Below are 14504 nucleotides of genomic sequence, written 5' to 3' on the forward strand. Positions count from 1 at the left end.
AGACTCTGCACTTTTCTAAGACTTTAAAAATTCTGAACCAGAAATGGACTCAAGAGACGTAATTCTGATAAAGTTTCTCATACCTTATAACACAGAAAAGTAAAGGCACATAGTAATGCTGTGTCTCAATAGACAAATAATTGTCTCTCCTGATAACGGAAGTGTCGAGTTTTAAGGTTTATAAGGTTTAATCATGGAACTACTGTAATTGAAATCTTCAGAGATGCAAAAAAATCCAAAAGCAAGCGCAAGATTAAGAAGGTTGTGGTAAATATGAGCAGTCTTTGAACGGAGAAAAAAATTGATTGAAAAGAAGTATTTCGAAAGAATCGTGATCGTTGATGATAACCTCGCTTCATTTTGTGTTTTATGATATAATGTTTAACCTCTTAAAAGATCACGATTCTCCATGGATCATGAGTTTAACTCAGCAATTGAGACAAACTTGAAGTAATTTACACATGATCAATAGAAATGTACAAGTACTAGTGTAACAAATGCTGTGTTTAGTAGCGATAGTATCTTTTTTTAGGCATAACTGAGCCAAAAGAAAAAAGAGATGGCTTTAGAGGATTTCTCAAGAGGATTTCTCAAGTCCAAGTCCAGATGAGTCGTTACGAAACCCTCAGATCTAAAGGGTTCCGCTGAACTGGACTTTCGCTCTTTTTCTATTAAGGAGGTTTTAAAAACATAGGTGCATTTCTTGCTTAAAAAAAAGCATGACGTCCAGACTTGAATTTGAGAACACTTCTTGAGAGCACCCAATTTTATGTACATTTTTTTTTACTAAATTTGGAAGTTTAAGAAATTGTAACAACACGTCTTCTATTTTCTTATGCCTTAGTAAGAAGAAATTCTATTCCTGGTTCTGTTGACTATTGAAGGGATTTTTTGCTAAAGACTGTGCCTCGATAAATTAATAAGTAATTTTAGATAAGAATTGATTTCTTGTATTCAACGTAATTTGTTCATTTCACGTCAAATTTAATTCAAACTAGTCTATATCGAATTGATATACTACATCGTGTGGCAACGAGAATTTTCGTTGAGACTGAAACCATTTGACAAGTGAAATTGCTATGTGATCCAATTATGTTTATAACAGAGCACTATTGTCCAAAAAATTATTTAGGGGTGTTTCCCAGTTCCAAACAGCTTTCAAATGCTTAAAGTAACAATCATTACAGATGAGTGTATCTAGGTTACAAGTTTTAAATGTAATAAATATAAAATCGAGAGAAAAAGGTGATGATAAATATGAAAACAGTAGGAAATAATTTTTGAGGCTCTTGAGCATTTGTTTATAATGTACGCGACCAAATACGCGATAGCTTGTCTAATGAATTGGTATATGTCTTACCCCAATAAAAAATAGCGCAGTTTTTTGTCAATCAAACTTAGCAACAAAGGTATCATGACCCAAGAGCCAAGATGATATTTAAACGCACTCAGTTTTGTGTTGATGATTTGTTGAGATGTTTATTTCAAGATAATATAAACCGAAAGAAATCAATAATGAGTATGACCGCCTTTGGCATCAATGACAGCTTGGTATTGGTTGGTCATATTGTGTAGTAGTATGAATGTAATCGGAAGATAGTAGGGGAGGTATTCAACTACCTCCTCGTATCCGTGCAAGTATTTTACATATACTGGCTCATATCTGTTACTAATTCATCTCCCTTCTATTCTCTGCTCTTTCTTATAATCTAATGTAAGTAACAATATAAATATTACTTATGTATCTCATGCTCTGTTTGATTTCTAGAACTTGATTTTTGCTTATTTAACACGAATCTTTTCTTCAATAAAGTGTACGTGGCAATGGTTTTGTGGAACCAGAATGTCACTTTGAATTATAATATATGTGCATGCAAACATAAGGATGTTTTCTTTTTGCTCGTCTACAATCACAAAAGAAAACATTGAAACAAAAAGACAAGCAGACTATGTATATATAAAAAAGCGAAGGACACAGAACAAAAGAGCAACAATGTTCATGCTGGACTTATTAAAATAAAGCTTGGGAAAGGATAAGCGGTTATCAAATATCTCATTCGAGATCCTAATATATGCTGAAAGTTTAGCCTAAAATCTGTCATTGCCTTTACACTGTATTTTGTTAGTGTGCGAATTAATTTGAAGATTTGAGCGAATGAAATTCAGTTATCTAAGCAAGAGAGCTTAATTTAATATCCGTAATCAAATCATGTTTTATCATGATATATAAAAAAAATTGAGTAAATACTTTGCAATAAAGGTCGTTTACTGCTAAAATGTGCTCTAGCTACTCAAAAACTTCTTTTTCTTCTGTAGAAATCTTGAGAAAAGTGAAAGATACAAGCGAGTGCGGAGAATCAAACATATAAAACGCATTATTCAGATAAATTGTGGGGAGAATGATTATCGGCTGCTCAATGTCGATGAGGCATGTGAAATTGATTGCCTATAAAAATAAGCACAGCTTTTTTCCCCTTCTTTTCTTTTTCCCGTCTCTCTTGTTTATCTACCATGTTGCGCTCAGCCTCTCGTTCATTCAGCCTAGTTACCCGTTCTCTTCCTAAGAGGTAGGCTTTTATACGCGCTCATACTTGATCCTGACACACTTTAGAACTTTTGCTCACTCTGCTATTATCCGCAACGCCGTTGGTCTTCCCACTTCTCTTCAGTCCTTCACTGAAGAAGAGTTAATGCTCAAGGATACAGGTAAAAAAAAAGCTTTTGAGTAAATGAGCATGTATTGATACAGTATATAGTTGCCAAGTTTGCTCAAGAAGTGGTTAAGCCAAAGGTTCAACAAATGGACGAGACTGAAAAGTTAGATGCCAGTATCTTGAAGGGTCTTTTTGATCAAGGTGTAAGTATCACTGCTCTACAGACCAAATATTGAGTCATTCTACCTTAGCTTATGGGCATTGAAACAGATGCTGATTATGATGGTGCTAATTGCTCTTTTACTTCTGCCATTATTGCTATTGAAGGTAATTTTCCTATTTTTGTACAGTTATCTAAATACATGTTGTTTTAGAACTCGCTAAAGTGGATCCTTCTGTCAGTGTTATTTGTGATGTCCAGGTAAAGAAAGGAAAAAAAAATCAAGACGAAAATTAAAGCCGTCTTTTTAGAATACATTGGTTGGTACACTTGTTCGTAAATACGGTAATGAGGATGTGAAGAAAAGATTCTTGCCCAAGTTAGCCACTGAATCTGTTGGTTGTTTCTGTCTGTCTGAATCAGGCTCTGGTTCTGATGCTTTTGCTCTTCAAACCCGCGCTATTGAAAAGGATGATCACTATGTTATCAGTGGCTCCAAGATGTGGATCACTAACTCTGGTGAAGCAGATATTTTCTTGGTCTTTGCTAATGTGTAAGTGTATCTTATTTTATTCTGATAAATAACAATTATCTGCTAGTGATCCTTCAAAGGGCTACAAGGGCATTACTTGCTTTATCGTTGAAAAAGAAATGGGTGTTCAAGTAGCAAAGAAAGAAAGCAAGTTGGGTATTCGTGCTTCTTCTACTTGTGTTCTCAATTTCGATGAGGTTCGTGTCCCTAAAGAGAACATTTTGGGTGAAATTGGCAAAGGTTACAAATATGCCATCGAAATCTTAAACGAAGGTCGTATTGGTATTGCTGCTCAAATGGTGGGTACCGCTCAAGGTGCCTATGACATTGCCTTACCCTATCTTTTCCAACGTAAGCAATTTGGTCAATTTATTGGTGATTTCCAAGCCATGCAACATCAATATGCTCAAATTGCTGTTGAAATTGAAGCTGCTCGTCTTTTGACATACAATGCTGCTCGTATGAAAGAAGAAGGCAGAACATTTGTCAAGGAAGCTGCTATGGCTAAATTATATGCTTCTCAAGTTGCTGAACACGCTGCCAGTAAGGCAATTGAATGGTGTGGTGGTGTTGGATTTACCCGTGAACTGGGTGTAGAAAAGTTCTACAGAGACGCAAAGATTGGTGCTATTTATGAAGGCACGAGTAATATTCAACTTCAAACAATTGCAAAGTTGGTTTCCAATGAATATAAATAAATAGATGACTGTAGATATGTGGCTTAATTGAACTTGTATGCGCGTTACACCATTGTGTGCTGAGAATTACAATTCCCGCAAGCGGGATGACGTCTTGTGTATACTTTTATCATATTGAAACTCGCTCTCAAGTCCTCTTCCCTTTCTCTCTCTCTCTCTTTCTTTCTTTTTGTCTTGTAATTTCCACTCTCTTTTTTCTCTATTTGTAACATAAACTTGCATAAAAAGGCAATAAAGAAGAAAACAAGGTGAGCTAGTTATTTTGTATACACGAAAAGACTCATCTTATTATCCCGAAAATAAAGAACAAGATGAGTGAACAACTTCCCATCAAATTTCAAGAACACGCACAGGTAAAGCTATACAACACAAGATGGCGTCAACTAAAACTGTCTGCTAGCTACAAAACCTTGGTGTAAACGCAGCCAGTATTGGCTTCAACACCTTAACTATGGAGTCGGACAGATTTATCTGTGTTAGGGAACAAGTGAACAACCAAAACCAAGTTGTTATTATTGACTTGTCCAACAACAACGAAATCACTCGTCGCCCTATCACAGCTGACTCTGTCATTATGCATCCTAAAACTAAGATTATGGCCCTTAAAGGTATGATGTTTGTGTGTGTTTGTGTGTGTACCAATAAACATTGACTGGTTATTAGCTCAAAGACAACTTCAAGTATTCAACCTTGAAACAAAGACAAAACTCAAGTCGCATATGATGAATGAAGATGTTGTTTTCTGGAAGTGGTTGGATCTTAAGACAATTGGTCTTGTTACAGACCAGTGTGTGTATCGCTGGTCTATTGAAGGTGAATCCGCTCCTCAAAAGGTCTTTGATCGACATGCTACTCTCAGCGGTTGTCAAATTATCAATTTGCGCGCTTCTTCTGACGAAAAATGGTTTGTTCTGGTTGGTATTTCTGCTAAAGAAGGTCGTATTGCTGGTTCCATGCAACTCTATTCTAGAGAGCGTGGTGTCAGTCAAGCTATCGAAGGTCATGCTGCTGCCTTTGCTGAAATTACTCTTCAAGATGCTCCTAGCCCTACTAAACTCTTTACATTTGCTGTTCGTACAGCTAATATGAGTGCCAAGGTAAGGAGATAGAGAGAGACAAAAAATGGCTAGGTTAGGCTAAAACTAACTTGGTTTTAGCTCCAAATCATCGAGGTTGACCATGTTGATGGCAACCCTCCTTTCCAAAAGAAGGCTGTTGAAGTCTTTTTCCCTCCCGAAGCTGCTACTGATTTCCCCGTAGCCATGCAAATCAGTCATAAGTATGGTGTTATTTTTTTGGTCACCAAGATGGGTTTCATTCATCTTTATGATCTTGAATCTGGTACTTGTATCTATATGAACAGAATTAGCAGTGAAACTATCTTTGTCACAGCTGAATATGATCCTACTTCAGGTATTATTGGTGTCAACAAAAAGGGTCAAGTAAGTACAAAATAGCTGGATCTATAACTAAAGCTAATATGACTCTTAATCTAGGTTCTTTCTGTCTCTCTTGACGAAAACAACATTATTCCCTACATCATCAACAACTTGAACAACACTGAATTGGCTCTTAAATTGGCTTCCCGTGGCGGTCTTTCGGGTGCTGATGATTTATATCTTGCTCGTTTTAACCAATTGTTTGCTACTGGTAACTTTGGTGAAGCTGCCAAGGTTGCTGCCAATTCTCCTAGAGTAAGTGTATTTTATGTCTATTTATCATGCTCACCTGTATATCGTACCACGTAGGGCATCCTCCGTACTACAGAAACCATCGAAAAATTCAGACAAATTCCTGCTCAACCCAATTCACTTCCACCTATTTTACAATACTTTGGTACACTTCTTGAAAAGGGTGTTCTCAACAAATTTGAATCACTTGAACTTGCTAAACCCATTTTAACTCAAAACCGTAAACCTCTTTTAGAAAAGTGGTTGAAGGAAGATAAATTGCAATGCAGTGAAGAACTCGGTGATTTTGTCAAGCAATACGATTCTCTTTTGGCCTTGTCTGTCTATTTGCGTGCTGAAGTGCCCAACAAGGTTGTCTTGTGTATGGCTGAAAACCGCCAATATGACAAGATTTTGGCTTATGCTAAAACTGTTGGCTATACTCCTGATTATGCCTCCTTGCTTTATAACATTGCTCGTACTGAACCCGAAAAGGCTGCTGAATTTGCCGTGACCCTTACAAATGATGAAAATGGTCCCTTGATTGAACCTGAGAAGGTGGTTGACGTCTTCCAGTCTCAAAACATGATTCCTCAAGCTACAACTTATTTGTTGGATTACTTGAAGGGTGATAGAGAACAAGATGCTGCTCTTCAAACCCGTGTTCTTGAGATGAACTTGGTGCATGCTCCTCAAGTAGCAGACGCTATTATGGGTACAGGCATGCTCAACCATTATGATAAGGTTGTCATTGGTAACTTGTGTGAAAAAGCCGGTTTGTACCAACGTGTAAGTTTATTTTAAAGACATAAAGGCAAAACAAGAAGCTAACAAGTCTATTGCTCTTTAGGCCCTTGAACACTATACCGACATTCATGATATTAAGCGTATTATTCCTCACACTCACTTGATGCAAGCTGAATGGCTCGTCAATTACTTTGGTAACCTTTCTGTTGACCAAAGCTTGGATTGTTTGAAAGAAATGCTCAACAATAACCTTCGTCAAAACCTTCAGATTGTTGTTCAAGTTGCCATCAAATATTCTGAACAACTTCAACCTCACAATTTGATTGATCTCTTTGAATCCTACAAGAGCAATGAAGGTCTTTACTACTATCTTGGTTCTATTGTTAATGTCAGTCAAGATGGACTTGTTCACTTCAAATATATCCAAGCCGCCTGTCGTACTGGCAATGTGCGTGAAGCAGAGCGCATCTGTCGTGAAAGTACCTACTATGATCCTGAAAAGGTCAAGAACTTCTTAAAGGAAGCCAAGTTGAGTGATCAATTGCCTCTCATCATTGTCTGTGACCGTTTTAACTTTGTTCATGATCTTGTTCTCTATCTCTATCACAACAACTTGCAGAACTTTATCGAAACATATGTTCAAAAGGTCAACCCCTCCCGTACTCCTGAAGTCATTGGTGGTCTTTTAGATGTTGGTTGTGATGAAAATACTATCAAGAACTTGCTTCTTTCTGTTCAAGGTGAACTCCCTGTTGATAAGTTGTGTGAAGAAGTTGAACAAAGAAACCGCTTGAAACTTCTCTTGCCTTGGTTGAATATGCGTGTTACTGCTGGTAGCCAAGATCCTGAAGTCTACAATGCTTTGGCTAAGATCTATATCGACACCAACAACAACCCAGAGCCTTTCCTCAAGGAAAACGAATTCTACAATCCTCGCATCATTGGTAAATACTGTGAAAAGAGAGATCCTTACTTGGCCTTTATTTGTTACGAAAAGGGTCAATGTGATTACGAATTGATCCATATCACCACTGAAAACTCCATGTTCAAGCACCAGGCCCGTTATCTCGTTCACCGTCGTGATCCCGCTCTTTGGGCCTCTGTTCTTGTCGAAACTAATGAACACCGCCGTGAATTGATTGATCAAATCGTAGCTACTGCTCTTCCTGAATGTACCGATCCTGATGATGTTTCAAACACTGTCAAGGCTTTCATGACTGCCGATTTGCCCAATGAATTAATTGAACTTTTAGAGAAGATTGTCTTGGAAAGCAGTGCTTTCAATGACAACAAGACCTTGCAAAACTTGTTGATCTTTACTGCTGTTAAGGCTGATCCTTCTCGCGTCATGGACTATCTTAATCGTCTTGATAACTTTGATGCAGCTGATGTTGCTGGCGTCTGTGTTGGCGAAAACTTGTTTGAAGAAGCTTTTGCTATTTACAAGAAACACAACGTTGATGCTAATGCTATTGATGTCTTGATTGAAAAGATTGGCGATCTTGATCGTGCTTATGAATTCGCTGAACGCTCTGATAAGCCTGAAGTGTGGAGTAAGCTTGCCAAGGCTCAATTGGATCAAATGCGTGTCAAGGAAGCTATTGATTCTTATATTCGTGCTGGTGATATGTCCAACTACATGGAAGTCACTCGTTGTGCATCTATGGACAACAAGTACGACGACCTTGTTCGTTACTTGCAAATGGCTCGTAAGCAATCTCGTGAACCCTATATTGAAACCGAATTGTTGTTTGCCTATGCAAAAACTGATCGTTTAGCTGATTTGGAAGACTTCTTGGCCAGCCCTAACATTGCTCAAATTCAAGAAGTAGGTGACCGTTGTTTCCGTAGTGGTATGTTTGAAGCTGCCAAGATTTTGTATACCAGCATTTCCAACCACGCCAGTTTGGCTCAAACTTTGGTTCACTTGAAGGACTACCAAGGCGCTGTTGACTGTGCCCGTAAGGCCAATTCCACCAAGGTTTGGAAGGAAGTTAATGCTGAATGTATTCTTCAACGTGAATTCCGTTTGGCTCAAATCTGTGGTCTTCACATTGTTGTTCACGCTGAAGAATTAGACGAACTTGTCAAGACCTATGAAAAGAATGGCTTCTTTGATGAAATTATCCGTTTATTAGAAGCTGGATTGAACCTTGAAAGAGCTCATATGGGCATGTTCACTGAACTTGCTATTCTTTACTCCAAATATGCCCCCGACAATATGATGGAACACCTTAAACTCTATGTGTCTCGTATCAATATGCCCAAGGTCATTCGTGCTTGTTCTGAAGTTCATTTGTGGCGTGAATTGGTTTTCCTTTATGTAAACTATGATGAATACGATAACGCTGTCACTGCTATGATGGAACATTCTGTTGACTCATTTGAACATGGTGCTTTCAAGGAAATCATTGTCAAGGTGTCCAATGTTGAACTCTACTACAAGGCACTCAAGTTCTACCTTGCTGAACAGCCCATGTTGTTGAATGACTTGCTTTCTGTTCTTGTTCCTCGCATCAAGCATAGCCGTGTCGTTCAAATATTTGAAAAGTCTGATAATATTCCTTTGATCAAGCAATACTTGATTTCCATTCAGGACATCAACAACAAGGACGTTAACACAGCATTGAATGAACTCTATATCGAAGAAGAAGATTATGAAGCATTGCGTGACTCCCTTGATCGCCATGATAATGTTGATCCCGTTGATCTTGCAAAGCGTTTGGAAAAGCATGAATTACTCGAATTCCGTCGTATTGCTGCACATCTCTACAAGCGCAACAGAAGATGGAGACAATCTATTGCTCTTTCCAAAGAAGATCGTTTGTTCAAAGATGCTATGGAAACTGCTGCTGAATCCAAAGACCGTGAAGTTGCTGAAGAACTCTTACAATACTTTATTGAAGTCGGTAAGCGCGAATGTTTCGCTGCCATGCTCTATACATGTTACGACTTGATGAGACCCGATTTTGTCATGGAATTAGCATGGAGAAACGGTCTGAACGACTTTGCTATGCCTTACATGATTAATATTATGAAAGACAACTTCTCCAAAGTAAATTGATTTATTCTTACAAATCGTGTATTGATATCTTTAAATAGATTTCTGTGTTGGACAAGGAAGTAAATGAACTTAAAGAGAAAGTCGCAAAGCAAGAATCAACTAATGAAAATGGTTCGTGGTGATACATAAAAGATCTGATAACGACAATTCTAACTATCTTTTAATTTAGCTCCCGCTGTCCCTCTTGGTGGTGGAATGGGTCATCCCCTTATGTTGACAGCTCCTGGAGGTATGATGCCTCAACAATCCCCATGATGACTGGCGCATCTTTCTCACCCAACAACCAATTCGGTGGTTTCTAAAAGAAAATCTATAATAATCTATATGCTAAAAAATATCATATTTTGTAATAAAGTTATTTCCTTTTTTTTTCATCATATTTAGTATTAGTTCGCCGCCGTCTAAACCCAAGACCATTTAATTCGTAATTTTTTTTCTTTTCTTTTCTTTCCTTCCCTTTTTTTTTTATCTCACAAATTATGATTGCCCGTACAAGCTTCAAATCATTGAAGAGCAAAACAATATTTAATAAGATAATTAGCACAAAAAAGTTTTATTCTTCATATAATGATAGCAAAGAAAAGAAATTACAACAAGAACCTTCAACTAAATCAGACGAACGAAAAAAGAATCGTATTCCTCCCAATGTGCCCTCATTTATGCCAGTTGTAAACATTCCAGTTACAGAATTAGCACACAGTGCTTTTTATTCTTTACATAGACCTTTGTTTGGTCTTTCCACGCCTCGTCCATTCTTGGCCGGTAATATGGTCGGTCAAATTAAAAAAGAAGAAAGCGACTCTTCTTGTAAGTAATGATTGTTTAGTATGAGAGCAAATAGCTTATATTGATGTAGCTAAAGAGGCCCTTTTACAATACATGATGACTCTTCGACCATTTGAACCTCCAGGATTGGATTCACCAAACAAAGAAGAAAAAAGCTCAACAACCACACTTACAGTGGAAATCGATCCTTCATACTTTTTAAATCACAACAACAATCATGATGAAATTGCAGATTATTTGACTGCAATGCAGGAGAAGCTAGATATATTGTACGACGAACGAACAGCAGCAAAGAGTTTGATATCAAGGAAAAAGATTAGAAGACTAAGAAAACGCAAAGGCTTTTTTGAAAAAAACTAACGCTATACCAGTCTTATTATTTTTTTGTTAGCACAAACGAATCATTTCTTGTAACATATTTTAAGCGAAAATAAAATCGTATGATTCCAAATTTTGACATGTCATTTTTTTTTCTAGCATGCGAAAAAAAAAGGATAATAGTAATACATGTGTGTGTGTTTATTATGCTTTCTAGTTAATTTCTTACAAAAATAAGTGTGCCTATTCTTTGCTGGTTCCCTTGTTGGCAGCAGCAGCAGACTTGGCACCGTCTTCTTTCTTTAAATCTTTAACAGCTTCCTTTGCTTCCTTAGCGGCCTCAACGCCATCTTCCTTCTTTAATTCTTTCACGGCACCTTGAGCTTCCTTGGCAGCTTCGATACCATCTTCCTTCTTCAATTCCTTTACAGCGTTTTGAGCTTCCTTGGCAGCTTCGGTACCATCTTCCTTCTTCAATTCTTTAACAGCGCCTTGAGCTTCTTTTGCAGCTTCAATGCCATCTTCCTTCTTTAATTCCTTGACAGCATCTTGAGCTTCATGAGCAGCTTCGAGTCCTTCGCTGACCTTCTTTTTGTTGGCGGACTTTTTGTTTCTGTTGGATCTCTTGCTAGGTTTAGATGTCTTTTTTGCTTCGGGTTCTGTTTCTGAGGCAGAGGCTGAAGAAGTGGGCTTCTTGGGGCTCTTTCTCTTTCTTGGAGCATTCTTTTCAGAAGTAGCAGCGGACACATGGATAAGGCTACCTTCTACTTCAACATCAATAAATTCTGTCAAGACTCGCTTCATTTCCTCGACTGTCTTTAGTTCGACAAAACCATAACGTTTGGAAATACCACTAATTACGTGTTAGCTTATTTTTTCTTCTCTAATTGTAACTTACTTTCTTTTGATAGCAACTAAAGCAGACTCAACCTCATAGTCCTTGAATAATTCGGTCAATTGCTTTACCTTAAAGTTACGGGGAAGATTTGCAACAAAGACAGTGGTCTTTGGCTTAGGTTCTTTGGATTCATCTTCTTTGACAGCATCGACAGAAGAAACAGGATCGATAGCAGGTTCTTGAGTCTTTTTATCTTCCCTCTTGTCTGCTTTCTTAACTTCTTTCTTAGCTTCTTCCTTGTCCTCTTTTATGTCTTCTATACTGTCTTCTTTAGATTGAGACTACAAATTTGGTAATCTTGTCAGACAACCCCCTTTTTTCTCTCTTTTTATAAAGACGTAATATACTTACAGGCTTACGAGACTTTTTGCTAGTCTTCTTTTTCTTTTCGGTTGTTTCGGATTTTGGCTTTCTAGGCTTGGCTATTTGGATGCTAATCTCGCGTCCGTCCAGTTCCTTTTTGTCGAGATCCTTGATAGCCTTTTCAGCTTCAGCTAAAGTAGCAAAAGCGACGAAACCAAAGCCTTTGGGTCGATTATATTTTTTCACCACAATAGCATCCACACTAACAAGAAAAAGCTATGTAAGAAACCAGAAGAAAACGCGTACTTTCTCGAAAAATGATACTTACACTTTACCAGTACTTTCAAAGAAGGCCTTCAAAGAATCCTTAGTTGTACTATAGCTCAAATTGCCAACAAAAACCTGGCAACAGGTCATCAGAACTCTTGATGCGTCTCAAATAAAAGCACTTACCTTGTGTGAGTCTTCCTCAGTGGAAGGGGTAATAATTTGCTTTTCTTCAGTGGGAGTAGCAGCAGACATGTTTTGTTTGTTTCTAGAAGGAATAAGAGTCATGTTCAACCTTGTGTTATGGTACTTACTCGAATTCTTTTTAAGGAAAAAAATAAAGATTAAAAAAAAAGAAAAAAAAGAAGAGAATTGATTAACTGCACCTTTATCTTTTTTGGTGAAAAAATAATAAATTCATGCTGATGATGTCTCATAATATTGAATGACACGTCATTTGAACGTTGTGTAAAATAGCTGGAATTATTAATATACAAATATTCAAAGGGCGAAGCACCACTCAAATAGCAAACAGCACTTGGTCGAACGTCTCTTTACAGTAAAAAGAGGAAAGTACTCAGAGGCGGCTTTTGAAATTTCGACAACTTCGTCATGTATGATTTTAGTCATAGAGAACACGCCGTTCAATCTACTGTCTAGTTTATTCTGTCACAAGAGAGTACTTACCATAGATAAAATTCAAATTTTTCTTTACTTGTGATTCACAAACATTTGCGTTCAATCATTATAGCTCCCTTCGTGTAACAAATATCACGAACTTGCTTATTTTGATCAATGTACCAGCTCAAACATGGATTGAGAATAAAGGTTTTTACTCCACAAGTATTACTTGAGCTCCATCATAAAAAGCTTACAGCCAAAGGAGCCATTTAAAGAGGCTTAAGATGTGTTTGATCCAGCAAGCGTGCATGAAGCTGATAAACAATCGAAACTGGTAATTAAGCCATCATTTACTTGTCGTGTCTAAGAATTGACATGGCCTGAGCGGAAACTAAAGGCGATAGTTTCGAGTACACTGAATTTCTCACCACCAAGTATATTTATAGATTCTCTTGAAAAAAAAATATTTTTGTCCCTTCCCCTTTCTTTCGTTCTTTCTTTCTGTCTCTTACCTGTTGAGCACAAGCATATAGTTGTCATGATTTTGTATGCCATTATTGTTTGATATAGTCATGCCAATTTCATTAGCACTTATCGACACTTTCCAGAAAGTTCTGCATATCTTGCGGAAAAACAAATTTCGGAAAAGAAGATATGAATTTTGGTCTTGTCATTACCATGCCAACTGTACCTGAATTCCATTCAAGAAGCAAACACCTTTTATTTATTGTATAAATCAATCAACTCGAATGACAGTCTTTCCAATATGTGTTTGAGATTCAAGTTTACTAAAGGCGGCTTGCACTTCTTCTTCAGAGAAACCAAAGACCTTTTCTACAGGCATACGAAGCTTCTTGCTATGAACAAATCGGACTAATTCCCCAAATTGTTGTTTGGAACCGACCATAATACCTCTGACATTAAGAGCCTTGCTCAGAATAAGAGGCAAAAGGTCGGGGGTTGTTTCGGGCTGAGTGAACATACCAATGATGTTTACTTGACCGCCAGCCTTTGCAGCTGTCAAAGATTTGACAATAGTACCGTTGCCGCCTGTTTCAAGAATAAAGTCAACCCCTTCTCCCTGAGTGATTTTTAATACTTCCTTTTCCCAGTCAGGATAAGTCTTGTAATTAATGGTATAATCAACTCCATATGTTTCCTTAACGTACTTGAGTTTTTCATCAGAGCTAGAAGTGATAATCGTGACAGCACCAGCGGCCTTAGCCAAAATCAAAGTAGTAATGGAAAGACCACCTGTACCTAACATCAAAACAGATTGACCAGCAATAAAAGGGTTGTTAGATCCATAAAGCGAGTTCCAAGCAGTTGCACCAGTGCAGACCAAAGAAGCAGCTTCTTCGTCAGTTAAATGAGAATCTTGTGGTAACTTGTTAACGCTTTCTTGAGGAAATGCTCTGTATTGACAAAGAACGCCATCAACATTAGCACCCAAGCAACCGTCAGTCAATTTAAGGATGCCATATAAATGCTTGATGCCAAAGTTGGATGTGACACGATCACCGATTTGAAGATCGCTTACATTTTCGCCTACAGCTACGATCTCACCAGCGCCATCAGAGCAAGGAATGACAAGGTCATTGGCTCCAAAGCCGTAATTATCATTGAGAATTAACAAGTCTCGAAAGTTGAGAGAAACAGCTTTGATCTTAACAAGTACTTCAGTTTTGTCTAACTTAGGCAATGGTTCTTCAAATCGCTTGAGACCTTGCCGACCCTTGAATTCGTTAATACGATAAACAATCTGAGTGGCAGGAAAAGAAGACAT

General features: G+C 37.7%; 5 protein-coding genes across 5 annotated transcripts; 3 read left to right on the forward strand and 2 right to left on the reverse strand.

Annotated features, from left to right (window-relative positions):
* The first annotated feature begins 2495 nt into the window (after window positions 1–2495).
* On the forward strand, window positions 2496–4071 carry B0P05DRAFT_522509 (acyl-CoA dehydrogenase/oxidase). Its single transcript, XM_051575977.1, has 7 exons — window positions 2496–2567; window positions 2612–2706; window positions 2757–2857; window positions 2906–2981; window positions 3029–3075; window positions 3126–3367; window positions 3414–4071. Exons 1-7 carry the CDS (start codon window positions 2512–2514, stop codon window positions 4042–4044), a joined length of 1248 nt encoding a protein of 415 aa, XP_051439326.1. The 5' UTR covers window positions 2496–2511; the 3' UTR covers window positions 4045–4071.
* Window positions 4072–4135: 64 nt separating this feature from the next.
* B0P05DRAFT_522513 (uncharacterized protein) lies at window positions 4136–9904 on the forward strand. Its single transcript, XM_051575978.1, has 10 exons — window positions 4136–4292; window positions 4350–4397; window positions 4445–4652; window positions 4708–5141; window positions 5202–5486; window positions 5541–5738; window positions 5793–6503; window positions 6565–9516; window positions 9564–9636; window positions 9695–9904. The coding sequence occupies exons 2-10, from the start codon at window positions 4356–4358 to the stop codon at window positions 9778–9780; spliced, it is 4989 nt and encodes a 1662-aa protein (XP_051439327.1). The 5' UTR covers window positions 4136–4292; window positions 4350–4355; the 3' UTR covers window positions 9781–9904.
* Window positions 9905–10184: 280 nt separating this feature from the next.
* On the forward strand, window positions 10185–10671 carry B0P05DRAFT_461044 (uncharacterized protein; the record flags this gene model as incomplete). The annotated part of the gene is made up of 2 exons (XM_051574050.1): window positions 10185–10332; window positions 10382–10671. 2 exons carry the CDS (start codon window positions 10185–10187, stop codon window positions 10669–10671), a joined length of 438 nt encoding a protein of 145 aa, XP_051439328.1.
* Window positions 10672–10789: 118 nt separating this feature from the next.
* Window positions 10790–12739, reverse strand: B0P05DRAFT_95948 (uncharacterized protein). Its single transcript, XM_051583910.1, has 6 exons — window positions 12412–12739; window positions 12284–12365; window positions 12159–12232; window positions 11879–12092; window positions 11528–11808; window positions 10790–11482 (listed from the first exon to the last, which is right to left on the reverse strand). Exons 2-6 carry the CDS (start codon window positions 12350–12352, stop codon window positions 10873–10875), a joined length of 1248 nt encoding a protein of 415 aa, XP_051439329.1. The 5' UTR covers window positions 12353–12365; window positions 12412–12739; the 3' UTR covers window positions 10790–10872.
* Window positions 12740–13454: 715 nt separating this feature from the next.
* On the reverse strand, window positions 13455–14504 carry B0P05DRAFT_461246 (putative zinc-type alcohol dehydrogenase-like protein; the record flags this gene model as incomplete). The annotated part of the gene is made up of 1 exon (XM_051574065.1): window positions 13455–14504. The coding sequence occupies one exon, from the start codon at window positions 14502–14504 to the stop codon at window positions 13455–13457; it is 1050 nt and encodes a 349-aa protein (XP_051439330.1).

Source organism: Gilbertella persicaria (genome assembly GCF_025201335.1).
Source record: "Gilbertella persicaria strain CBS 190.32 chromosome Unknown B0P05scaffold_2, whole genome shotgun sequence".
NCBI classification, from domain to species: Eukaryota; Fungi; Mucoromycota; class Mucoromycetes; order Mucorales; family Choanephoraceae; genus Gilbertella; species Gilbertella persicaria.

Bases quoted from the DNA above. Each gene is read 5' to 3' on its own strand.
- B0P05DRAFT_522509 (XM_051575977.1), top strand. From the start codon at position 2,512: ATGTTGCGCTCAGCCTCTCGTTCATTCAGCCTAGTTACCCGTTCTCTT. The intron at 2,858-2,905 runs GTAAGTATCACT...ATTCTACCTTAG, and splicing joins AGGGTCTTTTTGATCAAGGT to CTTATGGGCATTGAAACAGA. The intron at 3,076-3,125 runs GTAAAGAAAGGA...CCGTCTTTTTAG, and splicing joins GTGTTATTTGTGATGTCCAG to AATACATTGGTTGGTACACT.
- B0P05DRAFT_522513 (XM_051575978.1), top strand. From the start codon at position 4,356: ATGAGTGAACAACTTCCCATCAAATTTCAAGAACACGCACAG. The intron at 5,487-5,540 runs GTAAGTACAAAA...CTCTTAATCTAG, and splicing joins GTGTCAACAAAAAGGGTCAA to GTTCTTTCTGTCTCTCTTGA. The intron at 6,504-6,564 runs GTAAGTTTATTT...ATTGCTCTTTAG, and splicing joins AAGCCGGTTTGTACCAACGT to GCCCTTGAACACTATACCGA.
- B0P05DRAFT_95948 (XM_051583910.1), bottom strand. From the start codon at position 12,352: ATGTCTGCTGCTACTCCCACTGAAGAAAAGCAAATTATTACCCCTTCC. The intron at 12,093-12,158 runs GTAAGTATCATT...TTTTCTTGTTAG, and splicing joins TTTGAAAGTACTGGTAAAGT to TGTGGATGCTATTGTGGTGA. The intron at 11,809-11,878 runs GTAAGTATATTA...CCAAATTTGTAG, and splicing joins GCAAAAAGTCTCGTAAGCCT to TCTCAATCTAAAGAAGACAG.